We start from the raw sequence: 16,908 nt of genomic DNA on the forward strand, positions 1-16,908 counted from the left end.
TGATCCCATCCAAACAGTGATTTCAAGTCAGTCAACACATCAATGAACCATGATCTATTGAGCCATATTGCCGCCTCTTTCTGGACACACGTGAAACAAAGACATTTTCTGCCATGTGTTTGTGCAAACAGCCTGGCAACAGAACAGTGTCAGGAGCTGCAGTGTTTCACCAGTGAACAGGGAGTTTCTACAGGACTTGAAGCACCAGTGGCCCAGGCTCCTGTGGGGGTGTGAACCACGGTGCCGTGGCCAGAGACAGGATGGAAAACACTGGTCAGGAGAGTGAAGGTGGAGCCCAGTGTCTTTTGAAGGGTTCAGGTTCATTCTCAATGGAGCATATATTTTACAGACTGTCATTTCAAGAGGCCACTGACGACTCCATCAGTACGTTTATGGTACTTGTATGGTCCAGATGAAGCACTGAGTGTTTGCACAACACGCGGCTCACCTGAACCTGGCCTGGGTTTGTGGGGAAAAACGTCCGCACAAAAGCACGAGGTCCCCAGAGGGAGGTGTTTTGCGATGCTTGACTGAGAGCTGCACGTTTGACTCCAAACTGGGACGGACTCAGTGAGGACCCAGCTTCAGCGCGGCTTCTCCAGAGGCCCCGAGTGAAACCTGCTCTTCTGAAGAACAGTTGCTGCATGTTCTGACGCTGAAGAACCAAGTCTGGAGTGCCCGAGACCCTGTGGCGGGAACAAACAAAACGATGGCGGGAGAGGAAGCGTCCACCTCGCCCTGCGGCGCCGCCATGTCGGAGGCCAGGGAGAGAGGGAGCGGCAGCTGGTCCCAGAGCCGGGACTCACGCGAGCCGGACCACTTCCCTCCGCCCAGCTGGCTTTGTGTGAGCGTCTTCAACTGCAGGAAGTGGACCAGAGAGTCCCGCCTCCCGGTCTTGTTCAGATCCGGGACCAAGCAGTGGGTCCGCAGCAACGGGGATCAAGACGCCCCCTACTGGCCGCCTCGTCCACACTGCCCGTTCTCAGCAGGAAGCATGGTTCCGGGTCAGGCAGACCCAGCAGGGTCCAGGCGTGGACCCGGGCCCGGGGGGTAGGGGGGGCTGATGCAGGGTTGACAGGACGGACCCAGCAGTGAGAGCCGCACACGGAGCTGCAGCGCCTCCCGCGTGACCTCCGCACCGGAACCGCTGGCGGGGCCAGAGTTCTGCTCTGCTCTGTGTCAAAGTCCGAGTGCCGTCGTCGCTCCCCGCCGCCATGTGGCTCCTCTCCGCGGAAACATGGGCTCTGCTGCTGGCGCTGCTGCTTCTCTTCGTCCTGTGAGCTCCGGACCCCGGGCGGGCCGCGCCGCCTCGCTGACGCCTCTCTCTCCCCGCCAGGAACGGATACTCCACCTACGGGCTGTTCCGCAGGCTGCGGGTCCCGGGCCCCAGCCCGCGGGTGTACTTGGGTTCGGTGGCGCGACACCACAAGGTTGGTAGCCGGACAGCGGCGGCTGGCGCTCGCGGCTCTCAGTCACGTGTTTGGGCCTCAGGTGTACTACCTGGACGACGTCGCGTGCCGGAAGAAGTACGGCAAAGTGTGGGGGTGAGTGACGTCACGTGGCGCCGTCTCGGGTTCGTTCGCTAACGACGCGCGTGTCCGTGCAGCGTGTACGAGCTGCGGCGGCCGCTGCTGATGGTGACTGACGTCGACATGATCCGGACGGTCCTGGTCAAGGAGTGTTTCCGCTGCTTCACCAACAGACGCGTGAGCGCTTCTCCTGCTTTGTGGGGACCGAGTCTTGACTCGGCACCGTCCTCAGCCCTCGGTCAGGTCCCTGGGTCTCAGCCAGGGGGCCAGCGGCTGGGGAAAGGGTGAGGGCCGGCGAGACAGACCGAGTGCGAGCTGTGAAATGTCCCGTGTGTGGCCTCCCGTCCCCAGAACCTCCGGCTGAACGGGGACCTGGCGGACGCCCTGTCGCTCATGGAGGACGAGCGCTGGCGCAGGACCCGCCACACGGTGTCGCCCTTCTTCTCCAGCGGACGCCTGAAAGAGGTGCGGAGCGGGGCGGGGCGGCGCGGCAGGTCGGGTCTGCTGATGACGTCACGTCCGCCCGCAGATGTTCAGGGTGGTGAAGCACCACTCGGGGAAGGCCACGCAGTTCTTGAGGTCCAGAGCCGAGAAGCAGGAGGCGCTGGAGGTGAAGCGGTGAGTCCCGAGGCCACGGAGCGCCGCCCGCGGCGCCGCCTGAGCGCCCGCCTTCCCCTGCAGGTTCTTCGGGGCGTACGTGCTGGACGCCATTGTGAGCCTCACCTGCAGCGTGGACGTGGACTCGCTCAACCACCCGGCGTCCCCCCTCGTGGAGCACGCCTCCGGCTTCCTGAGGGTCTGGGGGGGCCTCTTCATGCTCCAGGGTAGGTCCCGCCTCACGGCCGCTCCGGCGCCGGCGCTGACCACGTGCTCCTCAGGCCTGTTCCCCAGCCTCCTGCCGCTGCTGGAGAAGCTGGACCTGTCCCTCTTCCCTCGGTCCAGCTCGCAGTTCTTCCTCAGGTTCCTCCGGAAGGTGCAGGAGGAGCGGCGCGGCGCGGCGCAGGTGCGAGGAGCCTCCTCCCCAGGTGTCTGAGCGAGCTCTGCCTCACGCCACCATCCTCCAGGTGTCGCCGGACTTCCTCAGCTTCATGGCCGACTCGCAGGCCTCGGGAGGCCCCGCGGCAGGTCTGAGCGAGCGCGAGGTCCTCATCCAGGCCGCCATGCTTGTGCTGGGGGGCTACAGCACCGGCGCCGATACGCTCACCTTCGTGGCCTACAACCTGGCGCGGCATCCTGAGGTCATGACCCGGCTGCAGCAGGAGATCGACGCCACCTTCCCGGGAGAGGTAGGTGCGCCGCTGCGTCCGGGTCAGCGGCGGCTTCTGGGCTCACTGGTGGGTCTGTGGTCCGCAGAGCGCAGTGGAGTACCAGGCTCTGATGCAGATGGAGTACCTGGACTGCGTGGTCAGCGAGTCCCTGAGGTAACGCCCCGGCTGCTCCTGGTCCTCGCTGGTGCCTTCAGCCTCCAGCTGTTTCCAGGCTCTACCCGCCGGCGGCTCGTCTGGAGCGAGTGGCCAAGCAGACCGTCGTGGTGGGATCCGTCGAGATCCCCAAGGGACTCATCGTGGCGGTCCCGGTCTTCGCCCTTCACCGAGACCCGGACCTGTGGCCAGACCCAGAGGACTTCAAGCCAGAGAGGTACCGGGCTCCGCGCGGCCCCCTGGTGGACAGCGCCTGACCCTGCGGCCCGTGCAGGTTCAGCCGGGAGAGGCGGGTCGACGTGGTGCCGTACTCCTACCTGCCCTTCGGCGCCGGGCCCAGGAACTGCGTGGGCATGAGGTTGGCGCTGATCATGGTGAAGCTGGTCCTGGTGGAGGTCCTGCAGAACTTCAGCTTCTCCGTCTGCGCCGAGACCGAGGTGAGGAGGGGGGAGGTGCCGACGGGTCTGGACCTCCCACCTCGGGTCACCCGCCTGCTCTGCTTCGACAGATCCCGCTGGAGATGGACCCGCAAGGCCTGGTGGGTCCACTGAGACCCATCAAGCTGAGGGTGGAGCCCCGAGCCTGACGCACCCGGACCACCACAGTGGAGTCGAGTGAGGAGGGCTTCGGCTCATCTGTGAGGGACTGACCCTCACCCCGGGTAGCTGGGACAGACTGCAGCTCCCATTCGAAGAAGCTGTCATCATTAAACATGACATCACTTCCCTGTGAGCACCATGGGACTCGTGTGTGTGTGACTCGACCATGGAGACCTGACTCGGCTCTAGTGACGTGACTCGACTCAACTGGTGACACAACTTGACACGACGCTCCTCCTGTCCTTCAGTCAAGCAGCAGGTTAAGTCCGAGGTCAGTGACATCATCGCCACCTGCTGGAGGAAGCAGCAGCTCCAGACACGTGAACCAGTCACTTTATTGGCAACACCACTTTTCAGTTCAGTGAGAGCCAACGCTCCGACTTCCAGCTGGATCCGGCGCCCACGCTGATCCAAATCCAACGGGTTGGTGCTCACAGGTAGAAGGAGGTTCTGAAGTCTCGCTCCCAGCTCTGCTCCCGGAGCCTCCTCCGGCGCTCCTCCTCCCGCCTCAGTCCCCGCCCCGTGGGCTCCTCCCCCACCTGCCCCGCCCCCACCGCCCGGGGGTCTCGGGCTCTGAAGTGGGTGACGCGGGGTTTGCGGGCCGGACCGTAGCCCAGGCCCGCCTGGTCCCTCTTCAGCACGGTGGCCAGCGGCCGACACGGCCCGTCTCCCTGCCGACCCAGTCCGGAGCCGGGCCTCCAGCCGCAGCGGAGCATCATCCTGAAGCTGTTGGCGGAGGGGGGGAGGCAGTAGTGGGGGGCGGGCTGGGGCCGGCGCAGGCTGAACTGGTGCAGCGTGGACGACAGGTGGGCGGAGCCGCTGAAGCCGACGCCGCAGGTGTGGCACCAGCGCGTGGCGGCCGCGCTGCAGAGACAGCAGTGAGTCCAAACGCTGGCTCGCGGGACACGCGGGTGCGACGGGAACTCACCTGCTGTGGACAACAGGCCCTGCCTCCTCGCCAGGTTCCGCCTCCTCGCCAGGCCCAAAGGAGTCCAGCTCTTCCAACACCTGGCCGTGGCCGGCTGCGGGCAGAAGAGCCGGCATCAGCACGCGCCACGCGCTCCCACTCCGACCCGCCTACCTGCCGCAGCCAGGTCCCGGGCGTCCCGGCCCCGCACGTCCACCACGCCCACCCAGGCGGCGCCGCTCCGCAGCAGCAGCCTCACGGCCGCCCGGCGCCCGGCCCAGCTGGAGCACATGAGCGCCGTCCAGAAGAAGGAGTCCTGCGGGGGAGAAGGGCCACGTCAAGACCGGCCCGGCGGCTCGCCACGCTCCTGCAGTACCTGGAAGTTGATGTCCACCCCTCTGGAGATCAGGTCCCTCAGCGCCGGCAGGTCTCCCTCCTGGGCGCGGCGCAGGAACCTCAGGCCCATCAGCTCGGCGCTGCTCTCCGACCTTTGAGCCGGCTGGGATCCTGCCGGCGGGACCCGGGCTCGCGGGCTCACTCTTCGCTCGGGCCTCTGGTTCCGACCCTGCTCGCCATCTTGGAGCAGGCTCTCGTAAAAGTGCCGGGCCTCTGTCCCGCTGAGTGAGACGCCCGGCCCGGGCCCGGCTCCGTCAGAGGAGCGGCCCGAGAAGACGTCGCTGTCTCGGGCCGGGGTGAAGCCCATGCCGGACACGGAGGCGGTGACAAGTGGAGCCTCCTCTGGCGAGTCGCTGTAACTGCAGCCAGGCGTCAGTCGGCGGCCACGGAGCGTCGAAGTCATCAATGCGAAGCGTCAAAGTTGGTCGAACTGGGGAGGAACAATGGCGCCGCGCGCGCTGGAACCCACCAGAACAAAGCGTTTCCAACGGGATGGAACACCGCAGCTAGCTGGGCTAGCATTAGCTTTAGCCAAACACACGCACGGAACGTGTCTTCATCGTCACTCCGCGCGGCTGAACGACACGGGCCGAGACACGCGCGTCGCGTAGGGCCCGGAATCGAAGAGAAAGAACAAGAAGGACGGCGGTAAGACGCGGATTTTCACCGGCTCCTTCGGTCCGCGTCGTCGTCTTCTTCTTCTTCTTCTTCTTGTGTGTGGAGCGACGTCAGGCAGCGGACACGCAGCTGCTGCCACCCACCGGCACTCGGGTGAAGTGCAGGTGTCTTGGACCCGGCGCTTCGGTTTGGTCCGGAACGAAAGCTCCGTCGCTCCGAGGCTTTAAACCAAGATCCGGAACACGTTGAGAAGAGATGGGTGGCGCCTCGGCATGCGAGTGGGTCAGAGTTGAGACCCGGTTCTGAGGGTCAGCAGAGTGACACGACACAGGAGCCAGCGAAGGGAGCAGCTTTATTTGGGGATTCCACCCAGCGACCCTCTCTGAGCAGGACACCCGGAGGACCTAAGGCGGAGCGGCGTGGTACTTGTGCACGTGGCGGTTGCGGTCGCCGGTCTGGGTGAAGGTGGCGCCGCAGTGCGCGCAGGCGTAGGGCCGCTCGCCGGTGTGCGAGCGCATGTGCACCACCAGCTTGTTCTTGCTGACGAAGCGCTTGGCGCAGCAGCTGCAGGCGAAGGGCCTGTCGCCCGTGTGGTAGCGCTGGTGCATCTTCAGCTCGGTGCGGCGGCCGTACGTGCGGCCGCACTGGAGGCAGGCGAAGCTGGGCGGCGCCTCCATGTGGCGGCGGCCGTGCAGCCGCAGGCCGCTGGCCGACTTGAAGCTCTTGTCGCAGCGCGAGCAGCGGAAAGGCTTCTCGCCCGTGTGGATGCGCAGGTGCAGCTGGAGGCCGGCGGCCGACGGGAAGCCGTCGCCGCAGAGCGAGCACAGGTGCGGCCGCCGGCCCGAGTGGACGCTGCGGTGCCTCTCCAGCTTGCCCTTGTTGAGGAAGGTCTTGCCGCAGTCGGGGCAGCTCATGGGCTCGTCGCGCTGGTGCTGCGCCATGTGCTGCGTCAGCTGGCCCAGCGCGGCGAAGGCCCGGTCGCAGCGCGTGCAGGAGTAGGGCAGCTGCGCCTTGATCCGCCGGTGGCGCAGGCGGTGGCGCTCCAGCTCCTCGCTCTGCTGGAAGCTCTCCGGGCAGCAGGGGCAGTGGTGCGGCCGCTCGGCCAGGTGCGTGCGCAGGTGGCCCTTGAGAGCGCCGGCCCGCAGGAAGACGGCCGGGCAGTGCGGGCAGCGCAGCTCGCGCCGCTGGTGCACCAGCTGGTGCCTCTTGTAGTGGGACCTCTTGAGGAAGCGCTTGCTGCAGAGGCGGCAGAAGAAGGGCTCGTCCACGTGGACCTGCATGTGCTTCCTCAGCGCGTACTCCACCTTGAAGGAGCGGGCGCAGACGCGGCAGGCGTGAGCCTGGCGGTGCGCCTGCATGTGGCGCTCCAGCTCCTCCTGGCTGCCGAAGGTCAGCTTGCACTTGGGGCAGGTGCCGTTGCTCTCCTGGACGTGGACCCGCACGTGCTTCTGCAGGTCCTCGGGGAAGGCGAAGCTCCTCTTGCAGGTGAGGCAGTCGTGGCGCTCGCCGTCCGCGGCCTTGCGGTGCGACAGAATGTGGCGCTTCAGGTGGTAGAGGCGGCCGAAGACCTTGCCGCAGTCGGCGCAGGTGAGCGACTGCGGGCCGGAAGCGGCGCTGCGGTGGGACCGGAGGTGGCTGAGGAGCTGGCTCTTCAGCTGGAACTGCTGGCCGCAGCTGGAGCAGCTCGGGCCGCCGTGACTCTTGCGGTGCGTCTTCAGCTGCTGCCAGCTGCCGAAGCTGCCGCCGCACTCCGGGCAGACGGGCAGCGAGTGGTGCTGCTTCTTCAGGTGGCGGGTCATGTGGTAGGACTGGCTGAACTTCAGGAAGCAGACGGGGCAGCTGAAGGGTTTCTCTTTGGTGTGAGTCCTCATGTGCCGGGACAGCTTGTTCGCTCCTGTGAAGTGGCGGTCCACGCAGACGGGACAGCTGTGGCGCTTGGTCCCCGCAGGCCCCGGCTCCGCCTCCCGCCCCGCCGGCCCGCCGGACTCGGCCTCGGCCTCACAGAGGAGCGCCTCCTTGTGAGTCTGCAGCGCGGTGGCGCCGACGCAGACGTGCCGGGCCATGTGGTCGGACTGGCACGCCGAGGCCTTCTCCTTGGCGTGTGTGCTCACGGGGTGCTCGACGCTGTCGCCTCTTGTGACGCGCCGCTGGCAGAGGGGGCAGGGGGGGTCGCCGACGCCCGGGTCCTCCTCTAGCAGGTCTTCCGGCGCTCCACCATCCATCCCCGGCTCCTCCGTGGCACCGACCCGCGCAGGGCGCCCCCGCCTGGCCTTCCTCGTCCTAGGCGGGTCCGGGCCGGACTCCAGGTCTTGGGCCAGGAGCAGCGCGGCGGGCAGCGTCAGAGCCTCCCGCTGCTGCAGCAGCTTCTCCTTCAGTTGCGGGCAGCGGGTCCCGGCGACCATCTGCCGCAGGACCCGCTGCTCCGGCGCCTGGCTGGAGGTCCAGGTCCCGGCCAGCTGCTCCAGCGCCAGCACGAACTGCTGGGCCGACTCGCCGGGCACCTGGCTGCGCTGGTAGAAGCGGAGCACCTGCGCCTGCGCCGCCGCGTCACAGGTGAAGTAGTCGGTCAGCGCTGAGACGGCGGCGGCGTAGCTGGCGTCGCCGCCCGCCAGCGAGGACAGGACGCGGCGTCCCTCGCCGCCCAGGCAGCTCCTCAGCAGCAGACACTTGCTGGAGTCGGCCAGGTGAGTCTCGCCCAGGGCCGCCAGGTAGCGCTGGAAGGTCTGCAGCCAGGAGGTCCAGCAGAGCCGGGGCGGGCCCGGCGCGGCCAGGAAGGCCGGCGGCGCCGCCTGGATGACGAGGACGGGCTGCGGCCAGGGGCCATGCTCCTCCTCCTCCAGTTCCACCTTCACCTCAGACATGGCTCACGAGCCTCCGGACCGGTTGCTGGGTCCCGCGCATGGCGGCTCAGGACTGTGGAGCAGCAGCACACGGAACACGGTCAGAGCGCGTCACGTGACCGCCGACGACGTGGAAATGACGACACTCACCAAGGAACGCGACTCCAATGCGTCGGTGACGTGACTCCCGGGTAGAAGCCGGTCCGGGTCCAGTCTTTAGCGAGTCGAACCCGAGTCCGGAGCCGCCACGGAGGCAGACTCGCCTGGCTCACACAGGTTCGGGTGTGAAAACACTCACCGAACCGGACCGAACTGGCGGGTGGAGGAGGCAGACTTCCGGCCGCGGGGCCTCAGCGGACCGCGGTCTGGTCACAGTCCGAACGTTCAGGGCTCCGAGAAGAAACCCTCGGCAGCCTGACCGCGCTTCTTCTCTGCTCACTCCGCACTCGGAGGAGGGCGACACCGACCCCGCGTGGCGGGGAGTGTGAACTGCAGCCCCGCGAACCGTCGAAAATGATGGAACAATAATAATACAGTCCACAGTTTTATTAACGACGATACACCAGGTAAAGAAAAAAGTAGAACAGTAATAGAAGTAAACAAAGGTCGAATTTTACAACATAAATGAACAACCGAGTCGTGAAAATAAAACCGGCGTCGTGACGTCATCACGGCAGCCCCAACATCTTTTATGAGTTATGGCAGCGACGCTCCGTCAGAAGAGGGGATGAGCAGCCCAGGACAAACCACAGACCAGAGCCTGAACCACCTCCTTTTATTGACAGACGGCTGGAAGGGAACTGAGCGGAGAGGCTCAGCAGCGTCTTACAAAAGTGTCCTGGTGTCGACCTCCGGCTCAAAGGTCGCCGTCTGTGTAGAAAACGCCGCTGGGACCAGCGGAAGCGCCAGCGTGGGTCAGTGCAGACAGAACCGGTCCTCCTCTCCGGCGCACACGCACACGCACAGGTCAAGTTCAGACAGGTGGTGATGGAGCGTCTCTGGAGCTGGGCGGCGCGTGACGAAGGTTCGGCGACGAGGTCCGCCCCCTCCTGCCTCTCTCTCTCTCACACACACACACACACACACGTGCGCACAGTGCTGAGTGAGACTTCACTCGGTGTCTTCACAGTTGCCTCCAGACTCAGACGAAGGAGGAGAAGCCGGTGACGGGCGTGCGAGAGCCGGGCGGGTTGGGGGCGGGGTTGCCGTGGGCGACGGCGGGCTGGCCGCCGGCCGTGTAGGCGCCCCCGGCGCTGTGCTGCGTCACCACCGTCTGGTAGAACGGCTCGGCCTCGCCGGCCGCCGCCGCCTCCTCGTAGCTGAACGGTGAGCTCAGGCCCTGCAGACACTTGGGCTGCCGCTTCCACGAGTTGTAGTAGGTCGGGTCGCTCATGTAGTGGTTGACAAAGGAGTGTTTGGGCTGCTCGTCCTCGTAGTCGCTGTCCGTCAGCTGCGCCCCACACACACACACACGCGCACGCACACACACACACACACACACGCACGCGCGTTAGCGCCTGAAAGAACTATGTCATCACTATGTCATCTTCTGTAATAACCGGTGCCACGACACGTTCCTTTGCCAAAATGACCAAGGCGTTTATCATTACTGTAACTGAATGCGCGTTACTTCTCATTGACAACTCTTTAAAACAGTGACTTTAATTCACAAGAAAAGCTTCCGTGGTGGGCGTGAAGCCCACACGCGTCACGTGGCGCCGCGCCGCGCCACAGTGGCTGCTGTCGATGACGCTCCAGCTGTGGGGTTCGCACTCATTTGCCTATTTAGCTGTAAAGGACCGGAGAGACGTGACCTGACCAGCTCGTGGAGCAGGCCACACACACTGTGACAGTCTGACCCCATGTTGCCGGTTCCTGACTCCGATATACTGCTTTTTAAAAAGTTACTTTTGCGAGTCACTAGTTACTTTGAAAGTAATGAGTAACTTGAAGTAGCACAGTTACTTTTGAGCGAGGTCACGAGTGCGTGTAACGAAGTGACTCGCTGAAAATAACGTGCCCAGCACTGGTATTCAGGGGCTGCTGCTGCTGCTGCTGCTGCTGCTGCGATCTGAGCGGACACGACTCCCAGACGCTCACATGTGTTGGAGCAGCTGGACACGGTTACTGGTGCAGTAGTGCGCCAGTCAAACTCCAGACTGCCAGGGAGACCGTAGCATTTCCAGATGACAATGCTCAATATCAGGCTACTTGAATGATGAGCACCTGCAGGACAGAAGCAAGTGCGCGCGCACGTGACCGACTTCTGCTTCTACGTCAGCCTCCTGGCTCCGCCCCCCGTCCCGCTGCGGACCTGGACTCACCTCGGACTCGGACGCCTCGGCAGGCTTCTCCGTCAGCGCGGCGCTCTCCGTCAGCGCGCCGCCGTTGTAGCTGTTGCAGAGGTCCTCGTCGGAGTAGCGCAGGCCTCCAGGACTGGGCCGCGGCGGCGACCTGCTCCCGTTCTTCTTCAGGTAGCAGCTCTTGGCGCCCAGGGTCCGGCTGTTGAGCTCCAGCGCGGTGAAGCCTCCGTTGTCCAGCGTGACCGACTCCTCCGCGGCCGCCAGCGGCTTCCCTGCGGCCAGACACACACGCGTCGCACACGCGTCGCACACGCGTCGCTCGCCGGGGGCGTGGCCTACCTGTGCCGCAGGCTCGGTACTTGGTGTTGTGCCCGTGCAGCAGCAGGGTGAAGACCAGGACCAGGATCAGGATGAGACCCACCAGAGCCGTGACCAGCAGGAACCACCACTCCTCGTAGAAGGGCCGCTCGCTCAGGGCTGCGGACACGAGTGCGTTTAACCGCGCGCTGGTGACGTCGCCGAGCTTCAGTTTGACTGTTGCAGTTCAGTGACTCGCCGCTGGATGGCGGCAGAGGCTAACTGATGACAGTCGACTTGCTGCGCGAGTGTGTGTGTATGGGCATGTTCCGCCGTCCTTGTGAGGACCCAGTCTTGACCAGCCTCCTGTCCTCACAAGGTTACCACCTCAGTAAAGGAGCTCATTCTCACTGGGTCCCAGTCTGGCCGTGTTCAGAGGGAGAGGCTGGGGAAAGGGTGAGGTCCAGGAGAGGAGGTCCTCACAAGGACGGCGCGGCAGACGTGCGTGCGTGCGTGCGGAGTCGTACCGGTCAGGGCGGCGGTGGGGGAGCTGGGTTGTCCGTAGCCGTGGCGGTTGACAGCGATGACTCGGAACTCGTAGTTGACCCCTGACCTCAGACGCTCCAGCGGCACGGACACGGACCTGCTGGTGGGGGGGAGCTGCCGGATGAAGGGGTCCCACACGCCCTCGTCTGCGCACAGCAGGGGGCGCCGTCAGCTCCGGCGCCACCAGACACACTGCACGCTTCACGACAGTCACCTGACTGGCGAGACTCCACCACGTATCCGCTGACGGGCGCCGCCCCCACGTCGCCCTCCGTCCAGTGCAGGGTGAGAGCTGAGGCGGTCCTGCTGAGGGAGACCTGTGCAGGGGCGCCGGGGGAGCCTGCGCGCACACACAGAGGTGAGCGGCGGCCCCGCCCCCCGCGCACGCGGCAGTACCTGTCGCTGGCTGAGCGCTGATGTTGGCCAGCGCCGCCGGGCCGTGAGTGACCGTCAGGGCCTGGACGCTGAACATGTAGGTGGCTCCTGGGAGCAGGTCTCGGACCTTCAGCCAGCGCTGCCAGCCGCCCGCCACGTCCACCGTCACCACCTTGCTGACGCCTGCAACACATTAGCGCGTTAGCGTGCGCGGCGTCACTGACTGGCCTGGGGCGGCCGGACCTTGCACCGGAGCCGTGGGCTGGTACACCACCCTGTAGCCCTCCAGCTGGCCATTGGCGGCGAGCGGCGCCCCCCACGACACGTTGACGCTCCCTCCAGTCCGCTCGGAGAAGGACAGGAAGCTGGGCGGTCCTGGCGCTGGCCGCGGAGCAGACAGAGGTTCAGACGCGCCACGTCAGCGTGCCACGCCTCCTACCTGACGGCAGCGTCCGGGCGCCGCGGGGCTCGCTGGGCGGGCCGTCGCCGGCCGTGTTGAAGGCGGTCAGCGTGAGCAGGTAGGACGTGTAGCTGCTGAGGTTGGTCAGCTGGACCCGAGTGTCCGGCACCAGGACCAGGCGCACCTTCTCAGTCTGGTTCTGTCTGTTCTTCTGCCAGTAGTGGAGCTGCAACAGCAGACAGGAGGAGATCTGCGTCATCGCCGCCATCATCTTCATCGTCCTCGCCGCCACCACCACCATCATCATCATCTCCATGGTGATCAGCCATCTTCACCTCTGATCTGTTGCCGGGTCATGTGACTGTGCTGGGCTCTGTGACTGAGGGATCCTGGAAGGCTCCTGAACCAGAGTTGAGCGAGTCAGTGGAGTCTCCGCTCTGGAGCCCCCGACAGGATCCCCAGCCCGAGCAGTGCCAGGGTCAGAGGAGCAGGAGGCCATGACATCACTTCCTTCAGAGTGAACGTCACAGCCTGCCTCTGCTCATGAGAACATGGAGCACGCTCTCCTCCAACATCATATTCAGGTGGCGCCGCAGCAATCGATGCGTCTCCAGTCATCCAACAGATAACCTTGTGTTTGAAGACACGCTGGAGGGGGCGCTATTGAGGTCCTCCTGGACCTGACTCCACACTCAGGACCCGCAGACACGCCGCGCGCGTGTCACTGACTGACTGAGCGAGCGAGTGTCACCTTGTATCCTTGGATGTGGCCGTTCTGTGTCTCCGGAGGGGGCGTGTCCCAGCTGACCTCCATGACAGACGGGGACACGGGCGAGACGCTGATGGACTGAGGAGCCACAGAGGGCGCTGCAGAGGACAGAGCAGAGGGAGGGCGTGTGTGTGGAGGGCCTCAGGCGAGAGTCGGGCCCCGTGAGCCACAGGGAACCCTGACACCACCCCGTTTCATCATCGCGCTCCTCCCCCTGCGGCGGGACGACCGAGCACCCGCCAGCGCACGTACCCGCCTCGCCGACCGACACCTCCACCGGGTCGGAGGGCGGACTCTCCCCGACGATGTTGTAGCTGGTCATGACGATGTGGTAGCGCGTGAACTTCTTCAGCTCTGTGAAGACACGTGGCCCATGTTAGCCGAGCTAGCTCGCGCTTCTGAAGCTAAAAGTGGCTAACGTAGCTGCTAAGAGGAGCAGAGTTCACGTCTGCTGAGTAGCTTCCCAAGCTAACTGGACCAAGTAGCAGTAAGTTGCGGTAAGCTAGTGCTGATGGAGACCTGGTGACCATGCTGGGACAAACACTCTGGCTCATGCTAACAGAGGTGAGCGTGGGATCCCGGCGCCGCCAGCTTGGCCTGCACTGTTGCTACTGAAGCTAAGTGGAACCACAGACTCTACAGGTGAGATGTTGTGCAGCGTGTCGAGTGAGGACTGTGACTCACGCGTGAGCTCGAAGTCGGTGACTGAGGAGCTGCTGACCGTCTTGAAGTTGCTTTTGGCTTCAGAGGAGAGAAGCGTGAGCCACACAGTAGCAGATACACAACTGTAGATACACAACAGTAGCAGACACACAACAGGAGCAGACGCACAACAGTAGCAGACACACAACTGTAGATACACAACAGTAGCAGACGCACAACAGTAGCAGACACACAACTGTAGATACACAACAGTAGCAGGAACACAACAGTAGCAATCACACAACAGTAGCAGACACACAACTGTAGATACACAACAGTAGCAGGAACACAACAGTAGCAATCACACAACAGTAGCAGACGCAGAACAGGAGCAGACACACAACAGTAGCTGATGCACAACAGTAGCACTGGCACAACTACCCCGCTCCCGCGCCGGGGCCCGTCCAGTCACCTGTGATGGCGGCGGCCGACACATTCCTGGACGCCGACGGCTCTGACATGTTGGCGGGAAGTTCTCTGTAGTAGAGTCGGAACCCGGTCAGGACTCCGTTGGTGCTGCTGTCGCTCGGACGCTGAGGAAACAGCAGCAGCGCTGAGACTTGCAATGAACCTGACTCGTCTGAGAGAGTCAGGAGCAGGTGTGGACGCCGATGACACCACGTGGCTCCTGCTGAGTCCATGAATGATGACACACACTGTCGTACCTTCCACTGCACCAGGACGGAGGTGGTGGTCGAGGGTTTGACAGCCAGGATCTCAGGAGCCTGGTCAGGAACTGAGCAGATCCAAACAAGTCAGCAGAGGGTGGCGTGCGAGCGCGGGGGGTGGGGAGGTGGGGAGGGGACTCACCGTCCTGCAGCGTGGTCACCGCCTCCGTCTCCTTGCTCGGGATGCTGTCGCCGACGTCGTTGGCCGCCAGCATGCGCAGCCTGTAGGAGGTGAAGGGCCGCAGCCTGCAGGGACACGGAGTCAGGTGACTGGGTCACCCGACCACAGACAGGACCAGGGAGGTTCGAGTGCGCGCGGGAGTCGAGCCGTCAACCCCCCGACTCGAGGGAGTTGTGGAGGACATGTGAGTTTGCAGAGCAGTGAGAGGTGTGTGTGTGGAGGCCCGAGGATGTTTTGGTTCCAGACGGAGGTTCTCCACACGTGAAGTCAACAGGAGCTTCACAGGCGCCTGAGAGCAGATCCTGCTTGAAAGAAGCTTCCCCAGAGGAACCTGGGTCTGTCAGCCGGCTGGTTCTGGTCTCACTGGACCTTAAGAACCGCGACTCCGACCAGCTGCAACACTCCACCAACCACATCCCCGTTAGCTTCCACAGCTAGGTCAGGCTTCGTGAAACATCTCCTCACTGGCACAGCTCTGGGCTCCATCCAAACCCAGATGTTTTACAGCAGTGAGGACGCAGCTGCTTCATGAAGCCTCCTCACCACGTGTCAGCGACAGTCGCGTGGCAAGGCCAGCACTTTGGCCCGGCCCGCCGTTTGGCGTGACGTACCCCTCGACCAGGAAGGAGGTGCAGTTGTGCGGCACGTCGCTGGTGTGCGTCCTCCACGCTCCGTCGGGAAGCTCCCGCAGCTGCAGCGTGAAGTACCGGAGAGGGGAGGAGCCAGAGCTGCCCGGCGCCCAGTGGAGGCGGAGACGGCGAGACTCCACCCCGTCTTGAGGGACGGAGAGCCTCCTGGGAGGCTGGGGGCGCTCTGAGGAAGAAGAGACGAGCAGGTCAGGTGACCTCATCTTCACTTCCCGTCTCGGTCCTGACGGTTAGCCGCGCGAGCGAAGTCACAAGACGCTGACTCAGCGTCTCGAACCGCGTTGCTGCTGAGGTGGAACCTGTTCCGGCCCGCCTCCACCTGGGGGCGCTGCAGACATTCATTAGTCCTGGTTGGTCAGTTACCTGCTGCTGACCCTGACTCTGACCCTGACTCCAGCTCAGCTCCAGGAGTCAGGGTCAGTCACCCGTTAACGAGGAAAGGTTCCTTCGCTCTAATTGAACATCAAAACTTCGTCACAGAGAAGAAATGACTTCCTTGAACCAGTCGCCTCATGATGCAGACCACACAGTGACTCAGCATTTGAACTGGAGAGTCACATGACGCCATTCACACTCAGCATCAGATCGGTACTACCTGACCCCTCCTCACCCCCTCCTCCTCACCCCCTCCCCTCCTCTCCTCCACCCCTCCTCACCCCCTCCTCCTCCTCCCCTCCAACCCCCTCCCCTCCTCTCCTCCACCCCTCCTCACCTCTGCGCTCGGTGGTGACCACCACAGCCTCCTGTTCTTGACCCCAGCCCACCGAGGTCCGGGCCACCAGCCTGAACAGGTAGCTCTGCTCCGGCAAGAGCCCGGTGACGGTGAACTGCCGACCGTTGGAGCCCACCTCCACTGTGGTCCAACGCTGAGAGTCCCGCTGCTCCAGACGGTACGAGATCTGGTAACCTGCAGCAGGGAGGGGTCACAGCGGGTCTTGGTCGGGGGGGTGTGTGTGAGGTGTGTGGGTGTGTGTGTGTATGTGCATGACGGACTGCTGCGAAGCACTTGCGTGTTCTTGTACCCAGTATGATGCCGTTGGGTTTGGTGGGGGGCTGCCAGACCACCCGGACTGAGGAGAGCCGGACCTCAGGAAACAGCACCCGCATTGGTCGACCAGGGACTGAAGGGGAGGAGAGAGAGAGAGAGGGAGAGAGAGAGAGAGAGAGAGAGAGGAGAGAGAGGGAGAGAGAGGGAGAGAGAGAGGAGAGAGAGAGGGAGAGAGAGAGGAGAGAGAGAGGAGAGAGAGAGGGAGAGAGAGAGAGAAGGAGAGAGAGGGAGGGAGAGAAAGAGAGAGAGAGACAGAGAGGGAGAGAATCCATAAAACATGACGAGCAGCAGGAATCACAAAAGAACGACTCGACGTCCTGATGAGAGGCAGAGGCTGCAGTGGCGCATCCTAATGCCAGGACACACACACACACACAGACACACACTTGTGTGTTTCACATCTAAAGTGGCGACTCTAAAAGATGCAAAGCAGAAAATGTAATTTTCTCTGAACCTCACACCGTGTCAGTCTTTGTTCCTGATAAAAGTACATGTTCCACGCCGACAAGTGTGTGCGTGTCTCAGTGTGTGTGTGCGTGTCTCAGTGTGTCTGTGTGTGTGTGTGTGTCAGTGCATGTGTGTCTGAGGTGTGAGTCAGTGTGAGGTGTGTGTCTGTGTGTGTGTTTGAGGTGTGTGTGTGTGTCAGACAGGTTCATTATACT

At 63.6% G+C, this 16,908-nt stretch overlaps 4 protein-coding genes across 4 annotated transcripts in view; 1 reads left to right on the forward strand and 3 right to left on the reverse strand.

Annotated features, from left to right (window-relative positions):
- The first annotated feature begins 881 nt into the window (after positions 1 to 881).
- On the forward strand, positions 882 to 3,682 carry LOC128751780 (cytochrome P450 3A40-like). The gene is made up of 13 exons (XM_053852998.1): positions 882 to 1,276; positions 1,337 to 1,430; positions 1,492 to 1,544; positions 1,607 to 1,706; positions 1,881 to 1,994; positions 2,059 to 2,147; positions 2,211 to 2,353; positions 2,408 to 2,532; positions 2,594 to 2,815; positions 2,883 to 2,950; positions 3,009 to 3,167; positions 3,225 to 3,387; positions 3,459 to 3,682. The coding sequence occupies exons 1-13, from the start codon at positions 1,215 to 1,217 to the stop codon at positions 3,534 to 3,536; spliced, it is 1,470 nt and encodes a 489-aa protein (XP_053708973.1). The 5' UTR covers positions 882 to 1,214; the 3' UTR covers positions 3,537 to 3,682.
- On the reverse strand, positions 2,921 to 5,261 carry gpank1 (G patch domain and ankyrin repeats 1). Its single transcript, XM_053853005.1, has 4 exons — positions 4,833 to 5,261; positions 4,631 to 4,772; positions 4,478 to 4,571; positions 2,921 to 4,413 (listed from the first exon to the last, which is right to left on the reverse strand). The coding sequence occupies exons 1-4, from the start codon at positions 5,253 to 5,255 to the stop codon at positions 3,981 to 3,983; spliced, it is 1,092 nt and encodes a 363-aa protein (XP_053708980.1). The 5' UTR covers positions 5,256 to 5,261; the 3' UTR covers positions 2,921 to 3,980.
- Positions 5,262 to 5,850: 589 nt separating this feature from the next.
- LOC128751770 (zinc finger protein 345-like) lies at positions 5,851 to 8,712 on the reverse strand. The gene is made up of 2 exons (XM_053852983.1): positions 8,461 to 8,712; positions 5,851 to 8,383 (listed from the first exon to the last, which is right to left on the reverse strand). Exon 2 carries the CDS (start codon positions 8,329 to 8,331, stop codon positions 5,875 to 5,877), a length of 2,457 nt encoding a protein of 818 aa, XP_053708958.1. The 5' UTR covers positions 8,332 to 8,383; positions 8,461 to 8,712; the 3' UTR covers positions 5,851 to 5,874.
- Positions 8,713 to 8,841: 129 nt separating this feature from the next.
- LOC128751758 (protein sidekick-1-like) overlaps positions 8,842 to 16,908 on the reverse strand; it is a 51,089-nt gene continuing 43,022 nt past the window's right edge. The window contains exons 28-44 of the mRNA XM_053852949.1: positions 16,221 to 16,319; positions 15,911 to 16,105; positions 15,163 to 15,364; positions 14,513 to 14,616; positions 14,368 to 14,438; positions 14,115 to 14,235; positions 13,685 to 13,741; positions 13,253 to 13,354; positions 12,983 to 13,098; positions 12,271 to 12,457; positions 12,075 to 12,212; positions 11,853 to 12,014; positions 11,671 to 11,796; positions 11,438 to 11,602; positions 10,953 to 11,090; positions 10,635 to 10,885; positions 8,842 to 9,760 (exon numbers count right to left, since the gene is read on the reverse strand). Coding sequence (XP_053708924.1) covers positions 9,452 to 9,760; positions 10,635 to 10,885; positions 10,953 to 11,090; positions 11,438 to 11,602; positions 11,671 to 11,796; positions 11,853 to 12,014; positions 12,075 to 12,212; positions 12,271 to 12,457; positions 12,983 to 13,098; positions 13,253 to 13,354; positions 13,685 to 13,741; positions 14,115 to 14,235; positions 14,368 to 14,438; positions 14,513 to 14,616; positions 15,163 to 15,364; positions 15,911 to 16,105; positions 16,221 to 16,319 — 2,543 coding nt within the window. The 3' untranslated portion in view covers positions 8,842 to 9,451. The remainder of the gene's footprint in view (positions 9,761 to 10,634; positions 10,886 to 10,952; positions 11,091 to 11,437; positions 11,603 to 11,670; positions 11,797 to 11,852; positions 12,015 to 12,074; positions 12,213 to 12,270; positions 12,458 to 12,982; positions 13,099 to 13,252; positions 13,355 to 13,684; positions 13,742 to 14,114; positions 14,236 to 14,367; positions 14,439 to 14,512; positions 14,617 to 15,162; positions 15,365 to 15,910; positions 16,106 to 16,220; positions 16,320 to 16,908) is intronic.

Source organism: Synchiropus splendidus, unplaced genomic scaffold (assembly GCF_027744825.2).
Source record: "Synchiropus splendidus isolate RoL2022-P1 unplaced genomic scaffold, RoL_Sspl_1.0 HiC_scaffold_37, whole genome shotgun sequence".
In the NCBI taxonomy this organism is placed as follows: Eukaryota; Metazoa; Chordata; class Actinopteri; order Syngnathiformes; family Callionymidae; genus Synchiropus; species Synchiropus splendidus.